The 25795-nt window shown below is 37.5% G+C and overlaps 1 protein-coding gene across 10 annotated transcripts in view; it reads left to right on the top strand.

Annotated features, from left to right (window-relative positions):
• Eip74EF (Ecdysone-induced protein E74) overlaps positions 1–25795 on the top strand; it is a 247768-nt gene that overhangs the window by 217792 nt on the left and 4181 nt on the right. For all 10 annotated transcript variants that reach the window (XM_089733413.1, XM_089733409.1, XM_089733410.1 and 7 more), the window contains one exon: positions 4310–4510. In XM_089733413.1, the coding sequence (XP_089589539.1) occupies positions 4310–4510 (201 nt within the window). The remainder of the gene's footprint in view (positions 1–4309; positions 4511–25795) is intronic.

Genomic DNA, 25795 nt, shown 5'->3' with positions numbered 1-25795 from the left:
GGATTATGGTCTAACGCCGAAAATTGACAAAGGCAACGTACAGTGGTCACTCCATAAAGATAGCCGATCGAGGCAGGGATCCTTCATTGTGTCATCTTACTAATGGGACCGCATTCCTCGTCGACCGGTAGACCTGATCCTGAACCCTCCAAGAAAGACCAGTCATTATTTATAGTTAATTTATTATTATTTTGATACGCGAGATGAAAGGGTTGGGACGTTGGGGTTCCTTGTGTCCGACGGTTGGTCAAACGTGTGCTTCAGAGACTTGGACTGACCGGTATGGGGTGCGAACTAACCTTTTGTTTATCACCTTGGGAACTCTTCGCCAACTTAAGTGCTATTACAATATTCCGCGGTCTTTTTGTAATTTTTATCTTTTTTAAACTGGGATGTTAGATCTCGACCGTTTCCGAACAGAGCACAGACGAGAATATCCTTTATATGATAGGTGAAGCAAAATAGCGTTCTGTCAAAGTAATTCATCACAGAATAATAATCAATAAAGGTTTAATATTAAATTTAAATTGATATTTTAAAGACAGCGGCTTCAATTCCCCAGTCACCCATCGAACTGGCCATAATATTATAATGCCCCAATATTTGTCGGACAAAAGGCGCCACGTTCATACTCGATTTAAATAGTCGGACTGACCATTGCTCTTCCCGGTTCCCATAGAGTCCATTGAAGGGTTCACAAAGGACACAAAAGGGTGTGGACAGCACCGGTCAAACGGACTAGGAAACGTGATCGCCTTTCTACTAGGAAAAAAAAAGCATATTCAAATGACCGAAAACCGTTATGTGTCAAATTTTTTAGGGATTTAATTCGGTCATGAGAAAGTTCCAATCTAATGATTATGTGTACAATGGGTAAGGTCACTTCGGAAGTTGTTTTGAATAATTGAGGAGAAAACATTTCTTATTTAATTTAGGGTAAACACACGTATTTGAATACCTATCTTTAACAAAAAGTTTGCATTATTCTGAATTGTTACATGTTATTAGATTTTTTTCTTGTATATAATTTGTGGCAAAACTTTAATCGGTTTGTCGGAAATATCAGTAAACTGCCAATACTTTTCAGAGAGAATACACGGACACAGAACTATTCTTATTTTTTATACAAGATTTTGACAAGCACAACAAAGCATGAAGGAATGAGCTATCACCGAGAAATACTGCGGTGTATATAAATACTCTTTCTTCTATTTCACCACCTTATCCCACTAGGTGGGGTCGGTACAGCAAATTTTTCTCTTCCATTCTCTTCTATCAGCTGTCATCTCAACACTCACACCTCTCTCTCTCATATCGTCATTCACACACTTCATCCATGTTTTCTTCGGTTGACCTCTTCTCTCTGTCTTTAAATCTAAATTTAATAACCAATTAAACTTTATTTATCTCACTTTTGAGTAAAATCATAAAAACTTAAACAATTTTTTTTGTCGGAAATCACACAAGGAAATTTATCATCTGAATATCTAATTTTATCCTGTTTAACTACCTAGTTGGGTTTTTTTGTTGTTGTAATAAAAGGTACTGTTTCCTTCGTAATCTTCCTTTAGCTGAACGAAAGGTGCCGTTATTGAGGCTACATTACGGTCCATCTACTATACTATAATATATTGCTATTAGGAAAATTGTAGGTTATTTATCACCAGACCGAAATTAATAAATGTTCTAATAAGCAACTTTACTGGTGGTAGGACCTCTTTACTGGTGGTAGGAACTCTTCTAAGTCCGCACGGGTAGGTACTGTCTATTTCGGCCGTGAAGCAGTAACGCGTTCCGGTTTTAAGGGTGGGGCAGCCGTTGTAACTATACTGAGACCTTAGAACTCATATCACAAGGTTGGTGCCGTCACCACCAGCCCAAAGACTTTGGGCTCCAGTAAACACTTAACACCAGGTGCCCTGTGAGACCTTAGAACTCATATCACAAGGTTGGTGCCGTCACCACCACAACAAACAACGTACAAATTTTAAACGTTATAAAAACGGAAAATATTATGATACTTTCGTGCGAATCATTGCATGATGTTGCTGCCCCTAATAATATTAGCATAGGTGTTTTTTTCACAACCCGTTCCCAAACCGCAGTACAACTATAATTGCATTTTAGAAAGATTCAGAAACCGGTCCGGCGGTGCACAAAAAGCGCAAGGGTCAATATGACCCACGAACATTTTTAGAAAAGTAGACGAGAATGATTTTGCATTAGAATTGGATGTCCGCTCCTAAATATTCCCACGTGCGTCAGGTTGAATGCACTTGTATTATATCCCGGGTTAAGATTAATTTAATAATGAGGGTCAAAGATGTAAATTTGGGATGACCGTTGGTTGCTGAGACGTTGCGTTTAACGGTTATTTTTTCGCATTTGAATAACCAAGTTTGAAAAATTAAAGAAACACTTTTACCGGTTCTATCTTATTTATTATCAAGGCCATCGAACCTAGCAACTTTTGTGTGTAGTTAAGATTAAAATTTCATAATACAACATATGCTATTTATTGGTGTTAGGACGTCTTGTGAATCCGCACGGGTAGGTACCACCACCGTGCCTATTTCTGTCGTGAAGCAGTAATGCGTTTCGGTTCGAAGAGTGGAGCAGCCGTCGTAACTATACTGAGACCTTAGAACTTATATCTCGAGGTGGGTGGCGCATTTACGTTGTAATGTCTATGGGCTCCAGTAACCACTTAACACCAGGTGGGCTGTGAGCTCGTCCATCCATCTAAGCAATAAAAAAATAAAAGAAAAAAAAAAAAATTTGAGGCAGTTCTCGTATCTCAATGGAGGTGGAGGAAGCTCTTAAAACTCGTTAACACCAGGTAGACCGTGAGCTTGTTCACATAAATACGCAAAGACAAAAAATAATAATAAGGTAATTAATAGCTTAACTTAACTGTAACATTGATGCGAATCGCGATGCTCACGTCATACTACAGAATAATAGAATAATAAAATATATTGAATATATTACACACATTACACATAACGTTTCTTTTCTAAATCGAACGGCGGTGTTCCCGAGAATTGTAATCTTCGATTTATTCGTGCGGATTCCCGAATAATTCAACGGAAAGTCTTCAAAAACAGAGACTTAGCACTCATATCTCAAGGTGTGTGGCGGCATTTAAGTTGTAGATGTCTATGGGCTCCGTTAACCACTTGACACCAGGTTCATAAAAAAAAAATACATACTCTAAATTTTATTGTCTAAAGTCTTGCTTCTCATATCTAAGCGTTGTGAACATATAAGACATACAATTTTCCTTTTCTTAATCTCTTAGTCTAGTTTTGTTGGTTTACCAACGGAAAGCTATTTTAAAGGTTGACGAAGGATGCAAATGCGGTTAAAGATGCAGTAGTATCAGAACTCAGTATTTCTTGGTATTCCGGTTTACTTCACAATATCTTCACCTATGGTTCATTCAATTTGCGAATTCTCTTTTTTTTTGTTTTTCCTTTTTTTCGTACCTAAGCTGGGTAGCCTTAGAGGGCTGTGTCAGTGTGACCGAGCGAAGGTTCGAATATTTTTCATAGGACGAACGAGGTCGATGAGATTCCATCGTAAACTCCGTTTAATTAATTTACGTGCCGAGAAAATGCTTATTAGGACTCTTGTTGCGGCTTAAGTAAGACGAGCTATCGCCTACGGACATTCAAATGTTAAAGATGTGACGCGCAGCATTTGACACGATTCAAGGTGAGACCCGCCTACCTGAGTGTCCGGCGGCGGACCTGGGAGGATCCAACGAAAAAAAAAAACTCTGATTTCGCCAAAACCTGTTACATTAAATTTTATTGTTTATATCATACCATAATTAATATTTTCGTGTAAACTTCGAACATGAGGAAATTCAAGTTTTACGATTTATAAATAACATTAGGTACTTGGACTGAATTATTTTGTTGAGGTCGTTTGAACCTGTGTATGCGTCTGTATGCGTGTGTGAGGGTGATTAGATGCGTGTGTGATTTATAACTATCATTGAAACTACAGTGATAGCTTGACGACGCCGTGTTTTTTTTTTAAATAAACTGAATAATAAGAGTTACTTTTTAACACATGTTTAATACATCCATCGTATATAGCACTCGTGCCTGCAGCTTTGACGAAAGATTATTTATTTGTATTCGTATTTTATTATTCTTTATTTTTTTAAACCAGATTAAATCGAAGAACTTGTGCTTAGTTATGTCTACAATTTTTTATAATAATCATATAAAATTTAATTAAATAAAACATTTATAGGTATTAAATATAAAAGATTTTAACTATTATTTTCTCTATTCAGGCTCCCTCCCACCTTCGCCAGCGGACAGTGGGGTATCGGACGTGGAGTCGTCCTCGTCCGGAGCTGGATCCGCTGAGGACCTGAAGACGAGGCTTCAACCTCCCCCGCCGGCGCCCTTCCACGCCCCCTTCCTGCCCTTCTACCAGCATCATCAGATCGCTTCCACATTGCAGCACGCCGCTGCACATCCTCGACCACCAGGTTAGTAGACCGCACTGTTTAATTTTCTAGTTTTCTATCAATTTATTGGTACGAGACAAGCCATATTCTCCGTGAACCAATATTTCGAATTGAAGCTCATCCAAATGTATTGACGGCTTTTTACTTGGTGATGATGGTCATTTGAATAGTACTGGGTAACTACGTCGCGTGCAATCCCAATAGCTATCATCCTTTTCAAATCATTTTACAGCAGAGACATTCACAATCAAACACAGAAGCGAAACGAAAACGAAACATTAACATTTAAAACAAAAAAAAACACTAAACAATAAATACGAATTAGAAGATAAAGAATAGTTACAATAGCGCGAGTATTGTCGGAGCCGATTTGGAGGTGACCCGCCGGCTAACGATCCACCCGGAAGGTGACCGCGGGCCAACCGGGATAACGAGTCGAATTCGACGAAATACATATTCAAATCAGCGTATGTGCATTGCTAAAATGTCACGTCGTATCGATTAAAAAGGTTTTAAATGATTCGTGTTTACGTCTTTCTTCAAACGTGATTTGACACTGAAATGGGTTTTGTCATTCACGTCCGTCGGTCGTTATGCACGTAAATTCATAATTGTACATTTATTAGGTACAAAAATTCGGTGTTTTTACAATGAGGTCTCAAACGGGCTGCGGAGTCCGCGTTGTTGTGGTCTCCGGTTACTACCACCACCTGGATAATCTGGACAGTGGAAACACAAATGTAATCTATGCAATGTTTAAGCGGCTGGTCGCATCGCTACGCAACGTCCCAACGTTATCTAAATATATGCAGTATAAAACATTATCAGAGCTTCCGGGGGCGTGTGTGATGCACTCTGGACGACGGCCAAACAACCGGCCTTCTTACCGAGCCGAGACTATATCGTTAATTGCACGTATTACAACCGCTTCAAACAAAATTTATATTTCACACATGCGTACAAGATAAATAAATATATGTTTGTCTTGATGGTTGTGTGCGTCAAAGGGAGCAGGAAAACCCTGGATCCGAACCGCTCTCTTCCAGTCTCTTTAGCTCAAGGGTTCTCTTGATGATACGATGATGACAGATGTTATCACATATTATGTATAATTGCGGAAAATTTTGTCGCGGATACATTTCAAAATGTTTCTTTTTATACATAGGTATATCGGTCACAGTAACGTGCCGTGAACGCATCCGAAATGATGACAAACAACGTATATCGAGCAAACACGGGAAATACAATTACTCATGTTGATTACGACAGTACACAAACAATTGCAGTAAAATGATTTATGGATAAAAAACATTTACCGAAACGCTACGTATCGCGCTGTTTCTCTCCTCAATATAACGACTTGAAGCGACTATTCAGTAACCGATGATTTTTATATCGAAGCCAATCATTGATCTCTTTTTAACATGCTTTTATATACACGTAACGAAATGTTTATATGTATTTTTTACCAACTTCAAGACGTCCAAATAACAAGGACTGATAAAAATACAATAATGGCCGTATATTACCCATAACAAGGATTTTTTTTTTTTAAGTCTGTTTGAATTATGTCTGATATAGTGTCCTTTTTTTTCAATTCTAAACTACATTTACGTATTTTTATATTTTGTTCTGTTTGATATTGCAAAGAGTCTTGACGTTTAGATGATATCGATGTAAGTCTTAATTTCGTGTCCAATAAAACCAAAATATCTTGATGCACAAAAAGATAGCTTCCGCGAAACGAAAACGTTATAAACGACGGTCCGTATAAAACGAGACGAGTTGGCACAGCGTTGCACCGTGCACGACGCCAGCTCGTCCGCAACTATTTGACATTGTGCAAGGTCAGTGCTCCTAATATAAAGATGCAAAAAACTAGTGATGAACCGCCAGCTAGCTGTATGCGAGACGCGTACGTACGTACGTACCGCGACGCATACCAAACGAGCACTTTCGATTGTAATGCATTTAAATGCCTTGTAGGACGGAGCTAGGCTCCCTTTGTCTAAACTGACGGATGCGAACACGCCACGGGAACGCTCCAAATTAGGTTTCTGGTCAGGTAACTGATTCACGTAAATAAATGCTCGTTCTATCAGGAGGAAATCGTTTCATACATATGTAAGAACTTCAACTTTACGTGTTGTTTAAAACTTGAACGAATACATATGACGAATAAACTGAACTCTGCTTCTGCTTCTACATAGGAAATAAGACTATGTCTAATCAACAGTAAATAATGCATCATTGCGTCCTCGTCGGTGTTACTCATTACGTCAGATAAACAAAACATGACGAGGAAAATTATTTGAAAAAGATAACGCGGTCAATGTGGTGAACATTGAAATAGTTCATGAATGAGTGACGCATCTTGTTGTCTATTCTCAACGGCTGTAGGACATGTTGTCCTCTTATGGGTGGGTCTTACCAAGCTATGCAGACACAGAAATAATATCTTGATTTATTTCTGTGTATGCAGATCTGCTACACCAAACCTGGTTTTCATGAGCTTTTCCACTCGTACCGTCAAAAATGATAAAATATATTTAAGCGAAGTGTAACCTTTTTGTTTTGTTAGCACAATGTAACGTGGAAGCCATTTGAATATGCGGTGCTGCGAGGTGTAAACCGGCCATTGCTGTAACGCGGCACACACGAAATTTCGGTGTTGCAAACGTCGAGATTGGGCAAGAGCGGCGGTACCGGCGCGCCATTGTCAGCCTCTGGCGAAACTACTCGACCTTCCTACTCGCATTGGTCACTACAGCACTTGATTGTATGCGCGTATGCTCCACGTTCTGACGTTGCCGCTCACTCTGCTAATGTGCCGCGCGAGACTAATCTGTTGTTTCGATAAACACGGCTGAATATACATATGTGTTTCCGTGAAATGTTGCCAAACGAACGATCCCGTTTCGTATTGCAATTAGAACACGAAGTTTTGAATACGCCGTGATTAGCACGATTCGTATTGACCTGAGAACGCGATAAATAGCTTCGGAGAAACCGCCTCGTATCTAGGTCTAGTCTGAACTCTTTTGCCGGCTTCGTTACAACAAAGAAAACCTTGAATGGATGTTGCCGATTGCCAAATTGTGTGGATTCAGGCAACGTGCGAGAACTTCATTGTGTGCAGTAAACAGTTGCGTCAAGTTAGCGTGCCTCCGAACTCAAAAATACCACTTTTCGATATTCTCAACAATAACAAGATTACATACAGTACGAATAAACAATAGTGGGTCTATGATACGGAATTCATAGCGAGGTTCTGTGTCGTGACTCTAAACAAATGGGCCGATATCCGTTTGCAGGATCTCGGGTCACGACCCGGCCCGGATATGAGGAGTCACCGCGTTTCCACCTTCGATTGTTACGCAAAAAGATAAGTCTACATTTTTATAACGAAGAATCTTATAAGAAAATGAAAAGAAATTAAAAAAACTGTCAAACAAGTTGTCTGAAGTACACAACCACATATCCACCAGCTCTATGTATTCAAACATTCAGCTCACGGAGTAAACATAGAGCCGTCAATGTGACATTCGCAAACGAAATGGAAATGAAAAGGATCGCAGCGCGTATTCCGCGGAGCTGCATCGCGATAGCCGCATGCGCATGTGTGCGCGTCTAATGCGGGGGGGGCGACGGGTTGGGAGGGAGAGGGGAGCGAGGGCGCGAGGTGATCGGCCCGTTTCAAGGGCACTGCAGCGCTAGCGCTCGACTCGCCTCGTATTAATAGTTGGCGACTATTTTCGCCTCGTCGACCGCCGGGGGACCGGAACGTTATTATTGACATTCGCGAACTTCCATTACGGACTCTAAACGTGGCGCGCACGACACAAAACGCCTTCGAACCGGCCATTACCAACGGCTTCTCTATTCAAACGATCCGCACAAAACGTAGAATTTAATATTCGAAGTGAGACACGTGCTATGTGCTTGTGAAAATTATTCATATTGAATCACAAAACGTGATCTATCGACAAACAGAACTAAATTCACGCGCTCGATCCAGAACCAATCCATTAAAATAAACGGGATAAGAACTGTTTGCTTGCTGCATTGTGCTGAAACTTCAAGCCGATTAGCACTGTTGTGTAAATGTCAGCCGTGGATGGATAGTCAGGAAAATTTTATAGGTTTTATATCAGTTAGGTACTTGATGAAGTGAAGAGATACGACTAACAAACTACAACTGTGGTTTCTATCGACTAGTTAGTTGTGTTGTATTTAAGCAATGTAAATTTAAATTACTAATGATTCCAATGAGATATTGGTCGTTAAGAGCCTGCATTAGTGTCGAGTAGACGTAAATATTTCCCAGGAAAGAGTCCAGGGGCTCTATATGTCCCAAAGATGTATATCGTAATCTTGGCTGTAAACATATTTTTCCTTTATTTCGCACATCATGTTCCCGTATAAGGAAGAGAGTATACGGTGCGCGCCATCTGTCGTACGAAGAGCGATTGCGCAACCGCGGGCGACCTAGTTGCGCGCGGCGACCGCTGCCAAACGCGCCTCGGCTCCTCTACAATTACATATTTCGGTGTCGCAATAGCGCGGTCGCATCCGAGTTGAACGGCCCGCGACCTTGGGTGTTGCGCGGCGCACGCGCTGCCGAAAGCGAAAGGACCCATCCGATAATCCCGGAATCGCATTCAGCGCCCGTCACGCCACCGATGCGACACCGCGACTGGCGTACGTGACCTACCGACCGCAAGTTTATCATAAATTTCCTATATGACCACAATTATTTATTGGTCAAACGTTACGTCCGCATGAATCACGCTCATTTCAGAGCGGCGAGTGCGGTCCGCGCCACCTCCGCGCCGCTTCCTGCGCGCGTTTCGCAACGCATCTCCGAGCGCCGAGTGCCGAATGGCGCAACCGCTTCCGAAATACCAGAATACGTGGAATGCTATAAGCGATGCGAACTCGGAAAAATATCCGCGACCCCGTTCCCGAACGAAATCTCGGCGCTCCACTTGTCCGGAAACATCGCTTTAACGATAAGCGTGAAATCGAAGGGATCGACGCGTCCAGGCGGACTACATGTGCGGTCCAATGGTTTCCTGGCTGTTTATATTTATCCGCCCGTCCCCGACGAAGCGACAACTCGCCCTTCACGGCCTGCGACCACCCCTATCACTGTAAATAGCTATAGTAGAACGACGGGCGCTCGATGCACGAGAGCGCAACTGCGACTCGCTATCCTTGTGTTTATGCGTGCGCCCTAACCGGGTCAGTGTTAGGTCGCACAGCGCCACACAAATAGCCGCGGCACCTCTGCGCTGCACTCTCGCATCCTCGCCTGAGAAAACCGATACAATAAGGACACGCGGCACTACGTACGCACAAAGTTTATAGTCAATTCAGCCGCGGCCCGAATATCTTCGTGCCAAACGCTTCCACGGACGGATCCGTGTTCTTGCAAAATTTCTGGTTTTAATTTAACATCTTGTGTCAATGTTGGCGGGCGCAGTCGGTCGGGCCGTGGGAAAATAGGGCAGTTAAATTTAGTGCGCGTCCGAGCGGCCCTCGCGTCCACACTGGGTTCCTGGTTATCGGATGCCGCTTCGGTTGCGCAACGAAACGCCACGACACAATCACTTATCGATGGACTAAAAAAACAACATTGATAATGTATTTCATACGGATCTTCCAGAAAAACATAAGCGGTTATTTATTCCGTCTGGGCATTGCGAGGGTTGTTTTGAATCTCAAATCAGATTCAAAGAAACGTTACTTTTTATAAACAACCGAATAACCTTTGTTTATTTAAAACCAAAACTCTGTTTCCTGCTTGATATTGTGATGCGAGGTTGTAAAGAAACTATTTACATACATACTAAATACCTTAGCTCCTGCTTGTCTTAAATGCAATATCACTAAATTGTTTTCAACGATAAAGGTTAATTCGATAAGTGCGCAAACCGCCATTACTATTATAAAGTTAATTACACGTACAAAACATATCTTTCTTCACCGTAATGACAAAAACCGTGAAGATTCATCTCAATTCAACCAAAACCACCAATACCCGTCCACACTTAACAAACAAAAGATTCCAGAACAATCTACGCCTATTCTACCGTAACATAACCTCATATTACCTAACGTCACCTAACCCTACCTGATTTCGGCAGACAACAGATAATACCAATCGATAATTGAGTGAAAAAAGTCGTTCCGGCCTGATTGTTGCCAGTCAGGGTCGCGTTGGGCAATACTGGTGGAAAACAATGGGCCTTGACCGCGGGCAGCCCTCAACCCGCGTCTACTTACTACATTTTAGCGCCAAATATTAGGTACAGTCGCGCTATTTTCTCATTTCGTAACAAACCGCGCAGAGTGTTACATATCAAACGACACTTCTCTCGTTGTATTAGTGTATAACTCCTAAAGGCCGTGATAACATGTGATATTTACTCAGTAACGGCTTGTTTGTTTCATATTGTGAAACGAAACCTGTTTTTAATATGACTTTTTTATAGAACATCTGATGTTTACCAATGTTTATACTTTGATTAAAACTCACCATTTTCGTGCGTGAATAAAATACGCGCCCGGCTATTTGCAGCGTCAAAATAATTAAGTTCTTTATGTATTATTAGATTATGGCTTATGGATAAATATGAAATTGCCGATTTGTACTGAAAGATTGAAATTCGTTTTTCATGTAACATATTTATTTAATCAAATATCTACCATTATTATCTATACATTGCTGCCATCTCATAAGAAGGTAATTTATGCCTTTGCGATAGATTTAGATTCTACAAACGGTGTGAAAGCATTTTGTAGTGCCTCCTGTTAAGAAAATTGTCCAAACCACGAAAAAAATTGTAGTCAATTGGAGCAAGGTCTGGCGAATACGGAGGGTGTCGAAGGGTTTCTAATTGCAGCTCCTATAGAGTTAAAACAGCTTCTCGTGCTGTATAAGGTCTCGCGTTATCATAGAGCAATATTGTTGAAGATCGATTAATGAGTTGGAGCTGTTTCACTACAAGTTTTGCTATCGAAGTCTAGTGCGTATTAGATACCAGTGAATACGGAACGATGTGTGTCAACTCTGTAGTGATTTATATAGATTCTGAGGTGTGTCAATAAAGTGTCTATGGATAAAACCTGTTTAGTATTTTATCCTGAATGTCAGCTGGTAACACTATTAACACAGTTAATGTCACTGACTAAGGTTGCGGACCGTGTACCCGCCTGCTAACTATAACTAAATGGAGATGGTGGATCGCTAGGCAACACTTGTTTCAATTGAAATTCGGTTTGTGTGATAACGAAAATGCCGCCCAAATTAGTGTCAATTAAAATTATCTTTCTTTGAATTTAAGTAGCTTTCGATGATAAATAAATGGATAATTAAATACGTTACCTACTTATGTTTAGTCAGTGCACAGTTGGGTAAACTAGCTTATGGCCCACCTGATATTAAGTTTTTACTGGAGCTGTACTGGGGTTACTGGTTATTGCAAGATCAAATATAACAGTATAAACGCATCCGCCCACCTTGAGGTCGATATCCCAATTGTATTATACATCAGCTGTCCAGGGCGGAGGTATCGAATCGGAATGAATTACTACTTCGCGACAGACACATTCAGGGCTATGAAAAAAAATGGCAACTACCCGGGCTTATTTTTTTCTACCTATTCCCAGATAGCTGTCAAATTAGGTGAAAAAAAAATGTAGCATGGCAACAAATTCATAACCTACAAAATCTAAGAATGTTATCGTTAAAATGCAGCCAACATATGATGCATTTAGGTACACAATTAAAGACATTATGTACACACATATGTTCCATGATGATGCGTGTAACTTTAACACAAGAATAATGTATGACTTTTTCGACTTAATATTTCATATTTTTGTAAACATTGAACGTTTTCGGGTCAATGGCCGCAATGTCACTTGTGCAACGGATAAGAACATACAGCCAGTAATTAAACACTTTAATGTAAACATTTTATAACCATTACGATACTGATCACGTATTTGTGTTATTTGCAGTTTGCACAAGTTTTCGATTACAATTTTAATGGACTTTTGTATTTAATCTTTTAGTTAGTTTTTCAATTAATTTTAAAGTAAAATTTTATTTAATATAAAGAAGGAAATTTAAAGTAGTAGGCAATAGTCGAAAATTTTCATTAATTTCAACATTACAAACCATTGAAAATTGGCGATCATGAATAGGATTTATTAATTTATTGCACTAAATGTGCAAACGAACTCTCTATGTGGTCCTAGTTTTAAGTGGTTATTGAAGCCCGCGGACATCAAAGCCGCCAACAATCTTAAAACAAAAGTTAAAGCCTCAATTCTATTATATAACGAGATCGCACTCCACAAACCGAAAGACATTGCGGCAGAAATATGCAGGATGCTAACACCTACCCGTGTGAGTTCACAGTACGTTAGCAAAGGTAAAACGCACAAATAGTGAGAGGATATTAAGTTATCTTTTTATACGACACAAAAAAAAAATCCACAAACTAGCTTGAAACATCGTATCAAGCAAACCGTTCTAGTAACCTGATTTTCTCTTTTTCTGCAGTGAAAAACAATAATAGAAAATAAACAACTGTTCAGTTATCCAACACGCGCTTCTCTTTATCACACGTGCAATATTATACCAGAGACATTTAGATTTGCAAATAACAAAACACTAAATCAGTAGTTGTGTTGTTGGCGTAGTACATTGCCACAATTGTTTGCTACGAGCTGCAGTGCAGTCTGTGAAGTCTTGACCAAACAGAGCTGCTGATGAGAGGTAATCGTAAATGACACGGGAAACTGTCGACTTACGATATACACGTGGTACCAACAGAAAACGACTTTAGCGTTTGCAAACCACGCAAAAATAATTCAAACATTTTTATTCCATCACGTATTGGTAATTTAATCACTGATTTGAATGCTAAAGATTTAAATCGCCTACCTTTAATATACACTTAAACCATAACTAACCATTATAAATTTATTTACTGTAGTTAAAATTTTATCATCGGTACTGTAGGTACCTGTATGCTGATAAATTTATGTAAAATTAGAAATACTTTATGTTGACCAAATTCTAACATCAGATAATTATTTTCTTTAAGAATAATTAATTATCTAAATATGCTAAATACCCCTTCGGAACACTGATGCAAAATGATTGATCTAAAATGGCGTCCGGTTGCAAGGAAGTGTAGGAATTCGCGGGACGCGTTAGAGGGAGCGCGGGGGGAGTGGTTGGGGCGGGAGGAGTGCGCGGGAAGGGGGCGAGGTGACCTTCGCGCGTTGATGCAATGTCGCCGTGTCATTGACCACGCTGCGCCGCGCGCAAACAGTTGCAGCCACCTCCCCCCTCGCCACCTCTCCCTCTAGTCCCTCCCGCCCTCTCCCGAACAACTCGCTAACTTTTTGCCTTCTCCACAACAAATTTTGAAGTTAGAAAACTATTTTTTTCAAGTAGATCTATTTAAGATACTCTAATTTTAAAGTATGTATGTAAATTCGTGATAATTACTTGAACTAAAATTCTATAGAGTAATAAAAATACTTTCTCGTAGATGTAAATGAGTTTGATAATAAATAAGTTACGGAATTTTGAAACTAAAACGTAATTTAGGTTAAAAACGATAAGGGCAATTGTAATTAAGTATTAAAATTCCGAATTCACTTCCTCGATTAACAACAGTTTTCAGTGCGTTGACTTCGCTGAAAATACATAAAACACATTTCATGTAATATTAATTAGTTTGTATGGTCTTTTTCATTAGTCGCTTGTTGAAGTTAAGGTCGTTCACCGCAGCTTACCAAAAAAAATGTGATTATATTGTGTCCGCACAATCCCAATATAATTCAAAGAAAAGCTCGAAATCCAAAGTTACCTACATAGTAACATTTCTGTTCATTCTTCTACATACGTATAATTTTCATTTATAATTTAAACATTTTCATATTTCATAATGCTCATCCTGTAAGTTTACTGAGTGAAAGAGCCAAATCTAGTATCTGTGTGTATGTAACTGTTATGGATAACTTGAAACATAGTTGTATAAAAAAACGCATCGCATATAATAAATAAAGCAGCGTTTATTTGCACATGCTCAACTCTTTCTTTTTCTTTTGTAAATTGGCGTGTTCCCTTTGCTTTGCGCCATGCTTTTATCAAGAAAATCGGTTTTCGTCCCTGATTTTTCGTATTGGAATATTTGATTTTCTTTTCAAAGTTTTTTATTTTCTCATAACTAATATTTTCTGTTTATATGTACTTAAATGATGATTTATAATATACATTTATATCTACATTAATTCAAACTCGTATTTATATATCAAAATGAGTAATTATTTGCAAACAGACATCAAGCCGCCGCCATTACCTACTGTTACCGAAACAGATAATATAAACTCGAGACTCACTCACAATAACTTACAAAATAAATTATATTACACATTAAACAACGCAAAACACAATACAATTAATAATACAAATGTTTTTACAGTTGCATTAGTTTACGTAAGCGGGGTGCAAGAACCGCGCGGGTTCACCTTCAGTTCCCAATCCACGGGTTGAGGTCGTATCGCCAATAACAGATATTGATACCGCGACAAACAACGCGTAGCGGTGACTTTCGAACGACGCAACGCTAAAGTCGAAGTGTCAAAAGAACGCTTATAAGGCGCGACGCAAACCGGCCATCTTAACATTGATTCTTGTCAAGTATTTATTACCTAACTGATGTAAAATTTACTATTTTGAATGTTGTTATGTTTAATGTAATCTGATCATCATTCAATAATACGCCCTTTGATTGGCTTTGAATTTGAAACTTATTTGAATTAAAAAAAAAAACTGTAGGTAATAAAACTTTCTTAAGAAAATTCCCGTAGTAACGTAACCAGAATACTATTTTGGATTAAATTATTGTATTCATAATGCTAATCAAACTTCTCATAAAATAAGTAACAGAAGAGTTCCCTCTTCTGTTACTTATTGTTATATTTTTATATATTTTTTATATATTTTGTTCTTTCCCTTCCGGGAAAGAACAAAAATCTAAACAAGAACAATAATAATTTTACAATGTTAATAAAACTTTGGCTGTAATCCAAATCAACAAAATAATCGTATCAAAAATGAACTCTCATACAAAAAAAAGTGTATGTTAATCTGTGCAACGCGTAAACATGTAACCGAACCTGACCTTACACAACGGCAGCCATTGCGTATAGCCCGGCCGAGACAAACGGCGCTCTCATTCCGAACGTAACGCATACAGCAAGCTGATAACTGCATCCGGCAGTGTAACCGATAACGCTATCTGACGACGCGGCCGAGTGCAACTCTTTTAAACGTTTTAAAACATGTACAAATTTATTGAACCAACATCGAATTATAGAGTCCATTGATTTAGGTTCTAAACAACCACTAAAAAGGTTTAGTACCTACTGTTTACTAACCAAACAATTGGCATGTATATCTCTAATAGCTCAGTTTAATTTTGACATACAAAAAAAAATACGACTGGAAATAATAAATTTATAGGAAAATAGTATCGATACCTATAATTGCGTTACCACAAAACTATCTAACGATTGCAATGGCATTGAATTCTAAATACCATTACTTCCGTACTTTACGCAAGAATTATGAAAAAAACGGTGTAAGTTGCAATATACTAAAATTTTGTTATAATACCAACCAATTACTAGCTCACCTGGCTTGATTCTAGTAGAGTCACAAAGTAAGCAATAATGGTAAGACTAATAAGACTGCTATATATTATTGAATTTACGTTGAAATTTAAGCAAATAGGACTTCCAATTGAATTTCGATCTAATACATTAAATTATCAAGCACTTGAACTGTTGATTTTTTTTAAAATAAGTGGTTGAAATTGATTTTCCTCACTTCATTCTCCCTTTTATCGAATGGTTTTCAAATGTCAAAACGCAAAACATATTATGTGCTAAATCTGTATATGTAATAAAACAGTAGAATCCGGTGTGTCGGTATGTTGAAGAAAAGTAGAAAAGATTTAATTAAAGAAAATGAATCAGTGATACATATTTAGAATTATATTTGGTCCATTTTTTGTTCTTACACATCTCCGGAACAGCGCAACGGATTCTAAAGTACGTTTAGTTTTCACAGAGAGGCGGGTAATATTAATAATAAAGTATATGGTTGTTTCGTTTACACACCCTAATAACTAAACCGGCTTTGGCGAAATCATGTGTATGGAAATGGTTTGTATCATATAAATGTAAGCTACTATTTATTCCACTGCTCACCACTTATCCTCGCCCAGGCGATGTAAAGTGTGGTGATAACATGAGTTCTGATTTAACAAATTCTACTTTCATTAAATTAATTAGAATGATGACCATTGTCATAATATTTCTTCCATTAACATAGATATCTTAATTTAACAAATTCTTTCCATTCAAATCTTGAATATAATTTCTACGAAATATGTTCAATGCAGTACTTAATTGTATCGGTACGTAGATGCTAACAACTTCAAATGGGAAAAGAGTCTAGAGGCATTAGTATAGTATACAGTAGAATATCACTTGTAAATTTTTACGACGAAATCTCTAATCGACAATTGCGTTTGATCGCTCTCTCTCTCTCTCTCTCTCTCTCTCGACTTCCAATGTAGTCTGATAAGAAAGCTACAAAAGATTTTCATTAATGGTTTTCTGCTTCCGTAATTAATTTTAAACTAACAAAGGAGAGACTGAACGTAGAGAAGAAAACGAATATAACATTATTATCCGAAAACTAACGCGGTAGACTGGAACGAAACGCGTAGGAGACAAAAATGTGAGTTAGATAAGCAGGAACTTCCCATTTAGATAATGAGTTGACGACCGACGGGCGACGTAACCATACTGTGTAGTCTATGTCACATACGTAAAATAAATAAAAAAACATTATTACGTAACACGAAACTTTAATAAAATATTAAAACATGTGCTCGGTTTTGTCTGGATATGTGGCTGCGTGCATAACTTTACCAGTGCCTCTTTATCGTTAATTGATGAGTAATTAAAGAAGCTGAGACGTTTATATGTAAATTCTTTAAAAAAACACTATATTCGAACAGTAAGTATATATATATATACATTCTGACTCCACAAACATTCGTTATCAAATACATTTATTTCACATGTGGAAATGTAATATAAGGAGAGATGGTACATCTGAACTTTGTCGAACCACGCACGTCATGGTTACGGTGTTCGCACGTTTGCACAGTTGCCGTCCCACAATGAACTTACCACACCGCTTGCCGAACGGTAATCGTTTCCGTATTTGCAAATCCTTTGCTGATTATTTTTTTAATTCGTTTCATTGTTTAACCTTTTGCCTTTTTGGTATTTCGGACAGGCTACGAAAGCTTAGTAGCCTGTAATCTGTACTCTGTAGTCCGTAATCTGTGGTAGTCTTCGGACGTTGAGTAGGTATTTGAGGAGTGACGCTTCATCTAAAAGAATAAGCCGTCTCGGTGCGCTAAAATTTTAATACCTAACTTATTGAATGAATACGTAAACTACGCTCATATAAATATGTATTATTCATATCTTGTACACATACATAAGTATTATTCAACGAATATATTCCTTACACACGTAACTTAATATAATGTGTCATAATTTAACATAACATGCGTTGCTTGATAAAGTACACGACATTCTTCGAATATTCATTATTTTGGTTCGGACATTCACCATTTTCAATGTTTTTTTTTTGTGTTCAACCAGAAGTATGCATACATAGTTGATAACATTCCCGAAATTCCTTTGAACGATCTTATCGTTCGTACATCTGTTATAAAACAAAACATTTGTTACAGATTATCATAATTTGTTCATATTACTAAGAGGCTTGGCCAAAAGATATTGATGATCATACTCATTGTTTTTTATTGATCTTAATTAACATTTTATAATATTTACTCTAAATGCCCTCATATTCATCGCTGTGAAGGTTTTGGCAAAGTTTTACGGCCGATCGCCTACCTGACATCAACATTCCTTGGGAATCCTTTTTTCCTTTTGTTGTTAGATTTCCCGCTACCAATCGCCTTTTACGATACCCCTGGGTAGATGAGGAGAAAGAAATAGAAAAATTCGCTGTGCCAACCCTACCTAGTGGGACAAGGTGGAGACAAAGAAAAAGACTCTAAATGGGCTTGCCATATCATCATCACAATACAATGTGAATGCCAAACCCAACCTTGAACTAGAAGTCGAAGCTCCAATTGGATCATACAACGTTTGTCCTCTCTTCGAACCGGGACACAACTATATTAAGATGGAAATAGACAGGCTGTTGGTACCTAGCCGTACGGTGATCCACCATTAATACTGCCAACTCAATTTAAGCAATAAAAGCTTTACTAGCAAAAAGTAGTAAAACCACGCAAGTAGCTAAGTACTGTTACGAAACTAAGCGCGTGTGCCTGACCTTAAGCAATGATAATGAACTGGCAACAAAATGACACTTTGTTTACGTCACTTTTGACAATAACTTTGACCTGCCGAGATTGTGAATTGCGAATGAAATTAAAGCAATGATATCTTGTAAACAATATTTTTACAGTGCACGTAGTGTTTTAGCGTGTATGTAATAGGTAGTGTTTATATTTAAATATGGCAACCCACACAACAGATTGAAAGCATATCTCATTGCATAAAACGGAAACCGAAAGTTTTTTCACTGACCTTGTACCGCCTTGTAAGAGAATGTTACAATAATATCTTGAATAGCTTAAACCTATTAAATTAAATTATTGTAACTAAAGAAAGTAGGTTTTAATTAGATCCAAAATGGTTTGTTTGTAGCTTTGTTTTTGACAAGAGTATAAGTAACTCTGATTTGATAATTGAAGAAAAGTCCATTTAAATTTCAAAGTAATAGGCGAATTATATTATTATGTACCTACAGTGTTCTGATTGTAGTTAATAAATAACTCTGAACTTTCTCTTCCGGATATGAGAAGTTCCAATTCAACCTCCATAAGGTATATGCAATTCCCAAAAGACATTACATGAATTTATCGATGAAATTGTAAAAAGTAATGAAAACCATTTTAACGAAGTCAGCACTAAAACAATTTTAATTATAATTCTCAAGATCGAAAACATTTTATATGTAACTATTTATTTTACTGAAATTAAGCACACAACTTTTATTTATATGCAAATATAAATTAAACGAGTCGATATAATTTAATATATCATAAATATAAAGTAAACTTTAATTTAATAAAATAGGTAGGTGGTACATAATTTTGTTTGGCGCGTTTTAATCTGTCATCGTGACCAGTGACGCCCTCTAGGTCTGGTTATCGCGTGTTACGCAAGCCTCTGTGTGTGCAGCGAGGCGCAGTGCTGACCTCACTTAATACAAAACTAGTTCAACCAATACAGGGCGATAGGACACGATGCCCTAAATTATATTCATCATAAGGAAAAAAACAAGACTGTTGGTCATGTTCAATCATCACTTTGAATGTTGCTTTATTTTGCATTCCCGACAGAATTCAAAGTAGAACATAAAAATAATACGATGCATACATAATACCTAATAAATATAAGCATCCATCGAATAAAAGCGTACCGACATACAAAAGAAAAGGAAAACGTAAAATGATGCCAATCGCCATTCGTCTACCAAGTTTTTATGATTCTAAATCCGCCGAGTTCCAAACAACTTTATAAAATTCAATAATGGCATTTAACAATATCTTTAGGCTATGGACATGTTTTGAAATATCTATTTGATTGAGAAATCTGTAAGTAAAACAACAGATCATTGAATTGTATCTGCAAAATAAACTAGTTAATACAAAATAATATTATGTAGAAGATACCTACTCAAAATTAAATCTCTTTTTTTTTGTAAACACGTTATCTAAAATGTTGCATTATCAATGTCACATTGAACGATGTGCATATAAAAACTCTGTTTATTAACGTAACCACTTCAACTCTGGCCCCGTCTTGGATAACAAGTGAATTCATCTTTATAATTGGTTTCCTAACAGAAATTTTCCATTATTTAACATTAAACTGACAATTTATTTAATTATGGAGAGTAATGTGTATAATTAAGGAATACAATACAAAAAAAAGCGAATTGAAGCGCCAGGGAATATTAGAAATAAAAATACTCTTCTCTTTTTTAATGTCAATGTAGTAGTACCAGATCCTGGATACATACTAATTACCTCATTTTTATTTAACAAAATTACCCACGCAAACTCAAAGAACTACCAAAGAGTTTCTTCTTAGATCTTTACCATAAAACAAGTTTATAGTGTGGCAATTTGTTTTCCTTTTTTAATCTGACAACCCTGCGAGTCGGGAGCGCAGGGAACACGTTTGGATGTGTGCGCTCGTCTGAAGGTCAGCCGGCGGCGTCATTTCCTGGTCATTGGCAGCCGTCGGCTCTTCGCGATCTTAGAAACGCGCAGGCCACCTTCCGCTCGTACAGGAAAACGTTGCACTATTGTAAACTTTAATAATACGAAAGGATGTTCATTTAAATAAAAAATCTATTAGATTACCTTACCTGTTATATTTACTTCTTTCGTGTGACTAAAATATTAGTTTTACGTATTACGTAAAAAAGTAATAGTATAAGTAGTATAGTAATTAAGGTTTAACTTGAACGCATCAATTGGACTAAATTGAAGATTGAATTTTTTTTTCCTGATGGTAGGATCTTTTGTGAGTCCGCGCGGGTAGGTACCACCGCCCTGTCTATTTCTGCCGTAAAGCAGTAATGTGTTTCGGTCTGAAGGGTAGGACAGCCGTTGTAACTATACTGAGATCTTAGAACTTATATCTCAAGGTGGGTGGCGCATTTACATTATAGATGTCTATAGGCTCCAGTAACCATTTAACACCAGGTGGGCTGTGAGCTTGTCCACCCATCTAAGCAATAAAATAAATAAAAAATTAGTAATACCTCCTAGAATAATGACAGATTGTAGTTTTTTAAGTGATGTTGTGCCTTCATGGTGTAATAATTAAGAAAAATTGGCAACTGCCCTAGGTTTGAGTAACGACATAATCGGACGTGTACAGAGCGTCTTGGAACATGGATGCATAGAATTTTCCAATCGTTATTAAGATCATCGATTACACGTAAATCTGATCTGCACAAGAAGAGTTTTCGAACACGAGTAGATGAGAATATCTTGATGGAATATTATCTCATAACTACTCCCCACACTAGGCAGGCTCTGCTCTCGTATTTTTTTTTTTTCGTGTCTGCAGTATACACTAATAGCAGACACGATTAATTATAATTTTGATATTGACCTGATTTACAACCAATGTTTCTTTGATGCAGATATTTGTAAAACCTTAGATTTTTTTATTCTTTCATAGTCCATACCAAAAAAAAAGAAGATAAAGTTATAAATGGTTGCAACGTGATTGTATTATCGCTTCCGCCTAGAATGACGGTCCGATATCAGTTGCTCTGCACGTAATGGCTGCACGTTTTCGAGTTGCTTTGAGGAAACGTTCTCATCCAGTTATCTTATCGTCTCGAATTAGTTTTATCGTTCGCAAAAATAAACGATAAGCGTTCGTTTTGTATGTTCCTTTTTCGCAAACTGATAATTCGTCATTGGTGTGCTTGACGTCAGGTTTTCTCTCTATTTTTCTTCCCGCCTTTGTTTTGGTTATACAGCCATAGTTAAATTTAAACAACCGACATTGTGAGATAACCAAAAACCCTCGGATGTTTTTAAAGAAACTTTTAATACAGATGAAAGTCGTGTTCGCGATGCGCGTCAGTATTGCATGGGGTTTGTGGGTAACCCATATATAACGCCGGCTCGGGACGCTCTCGAACCGGTCCGGTCCCACCAACAGAACTACGGGAATTCGCAAGAAAAAACAAATAAAACATATATATGGTAACCTATCGCGAAATAATGAAAAACAATACGATTCTATCGTGACCGTTCACTCTAAGCTGACACATTTACTTTCTGTAAACGTCAAAGCAAATTAGGAGATCAACCTGCGACGCCGAGTCCTCATTATAAACCCTAATTAATACGTGAATGTGTAATTTATATGAACACCAAAAGTTAATAACTTTTTTTCTAAGATCAGTTACAATATATAAACAAATACTATTTATGGAAGTTTCATTCCGAATATATTATATTATGTGAACGTGCATGTACTAGCGTGGTGTTTCATCAAAAATAGTTTAATTGGACAAATTTCTATCAGACAGGCTTTGCTTGTTCTCAACTATACATACATACATATATATGCAAAGAAAAAATAATTATGTACTTTATTCTGCTTTGATTGTCAACCGCTTTTCTTTTTCTTTATTTGTTTATTATCTATTCTCAACAAATAATTATATAAAGTGACCTTTTTCTTAAAGGTCAATTACAAAATCAATGTTAGAAGTAAAATTAATCTAAATCTTGATGTATCAGTGATTACGGTCGAATTTCGATCGTTCGAACACTCGTTATAATAAAAAGCAGAACATAGAAACAGAACAAATATAAATAACACATTATGAAGCACAACAATTAATGATCATAAAACAAGCAGTTGAAACACAAATCATAGTCTATGAAAAACAACTATGGTAATGATTTAGCTACCAGATTATATTAATTATCTTTAAAACTTTATCCTCATTTTAACTACACATTACAAGTTATTACACACTTAAACGCCCTCCATTTTGTTGATTGCATATTTTCCTTGCGGGCTGTTTACCTCCCCGGGACAGCAGAGGGCGAGGCTGTTCGTAACCTTGATCTTGTGTTGCAGCCAGTAGGATCAGGATGAGTCCAGCGCTCCCGCTAAAAATAGACTCGTCGACGCATTCAGAGCCGCGTTTTTACCCTGTTCTATTCGTTTCTCAGGCTAACCACAAGTTAATGCAGATTATTAAATACTTACATAAAATTGAGTGTTTGGCAGTTTTGCAAAATCTTAATGTCCAGCTTTCAAAGTAATGTAACCCTCGTATAATATAGGTAATATAACAATGATATGGACTACATTTTCTTTTTAAACTCTCAATTTAATAATTTCTAACTTCAATGATGTTTTCAATAGAAAAGTTGAAATAAATAATTTTATTTGTGTTTCGGAAAAATCAAGCAACACGTTGCAAAATTTAACACAATTCAACAAGTTCATTTAATAAAACCAGAACTTGCGATCATCAAAAACACTATTTAACGACATCAAAAATCAAATGTAAGTTCTTTCAATCGAAGTGGGAGGCGGTCTGTGCTATGTCCGGCGACCACTTAACAACAGGTGGATCGTTAGCGCGCCCGCCACCAAGTATATCTTCAAAGTTTAAAATATGCACACCCACACATACAACTAACACATATAATGATATAATATCGATGTAATCCCTCTCTCCGGCGTTGTCGAGTATTGATTGTGATAAACAACACTCATACAATTATTTCCAGTATATACATGCACGCATACATACATACACATATTTTAGTAGATAATTAAATCAAGAATGTATTCATACCGGACATACAAAACGACCCTATATTAACTAAGCGGTCGTTTTTAAGTCAGAAAACATTTTAATCGTATTCTTTTTTAAAACACTTCCTAAATTTATTTATACGAGAAATTTAAAATAATCGCATCCTCTTTCATTACGTACACTGTCCCATGAGCTATAATATTGTTACGTAATTATTAATTATGTTATTACTATTTGGAAGTTGGATTTTTCTTCTATGTAAAGGAAGCGCTTTGAGGCCTGTGTGCTTAGTGCGAGTTTTTTAACATTCCCGATAGTGTAAAAGTTAACTCAAATTGGTATGGAGTTGGAGCGTTTGCCGCTAGGGGCGCTGTTTCAACTGCATACAAATTTGAGTTAACTCTTACGCTATCGAGGACGTTAAAAAACTCGCACTAAGCACACCGAATGAGAATGTAATGGAGGCGTCTACGTTATATTAAAAAAAAAGCAGCACCAGTTTCGCTGCGTGTCAATTTGCTTTGGTAACAGTTTATCATCGACTGGGCTTGAACTCCAACAAAAACCAATTAAAATAATACTCATAAGAGTAAACCATTTCACCGGGAGTGCTCTGAGGAATTGTTCGAGATGATACCGGCATCTCGTTTTTACCATCGCGCCGCCCGCCACCGGAGTAGAGTTCATCCATACTACCTGGAGCCATTGCGGTCATCCACAGTGCGTTTCCAGAGGTCTTTTTTGCCACGTACCATCCGGCTATGGAATGAGCTCCCCTTCACGGGATTTCCCGAGCGCTATGACATGTCCTTCTTCAAACGAGGCTTGTGGAGAGTATTAAGCGGTAGGCAGCGGCTTGGCTCTGCCCCTAGCATTGCTGAAGTCCATGGGCGACGGTAACCACTCACCATCAGGTGGGCCGTATGCTCGTCTGCCTACAAGGGCAATAAAAAAAAATTCAATTTGCCATTACCTATAACATTGGATATAACATTATATAACAATAGATTTTAGAACATTATTTAGTTTTTTGTGAAGGCGGTAATCGATTTAATAATAATAGTCCCGCAAGCTCATAATGTACAACTGGAATAATAAACGTTCGGAAATTGGAAATTCCAAATTCAATTTCCAAATTGTTATCAAATATAATACACCTAATACATTAAAATATCAAACGATATTTGTTTGAACCAAAACTGATCAAAGAAATACAATATCTTCCTTAATCATAAATAACTTTAAACATAATCAAGAAACCAGGTCTGATATTTTAAATGGCGCGTTTACTGTGAAAAGAACGCGTGGTTCTCCGATTCGTCTGCCTACTGCCTAAATTTTTTGACAGATGTCTTTTTAAATATTCTCAAGCGTTAAAGGTACCAGTGGCAGAAAGTGCTGCGACTGTGGACAGATTGTAATAACGAACAAAAAAATATACATACAAATTTAATTTTATTAAAAAACATACTGAAAATATTAAGATCCCGTTGTGTCTATTTCAGTTACTGTCCACTTCAAAAACAATGAAACAAAAAACTTTGTAAGCTAATTTCTATTACGCCGCCTTTATTAATAATAGCTTAGAACCGAGTTTATCAATTTATCACCGTATGTAACCACATTCAAACTAGCAGAGCCGATGTGAATATTAGCTGCAAACATACCGATAAAAAACTTAAGTAATTTTTGTTAAATACATTTAAAACAATTACGTAATGAATAAAAATGTTAGCCGCGGACGCACGTGCTAGGCGTGTCGTTGACCTCGC

Source organism: Bombyx mandarina, chromosome 15 (assembly GCF_030267445.1).
Source record: "Bombyx mandarina strain Sakado chromosome 15, ASM3026744v2".
Taxonomy (NCBI): Eukaryota; Metazoa; Arthropoda; class Insecta; order Lepidoptera; family Bombycidae; genus Bombyx; species Bombyx mandarina.
This window is presented reverse-complemented; position numbering and strand designations above follow the sequence as displayed.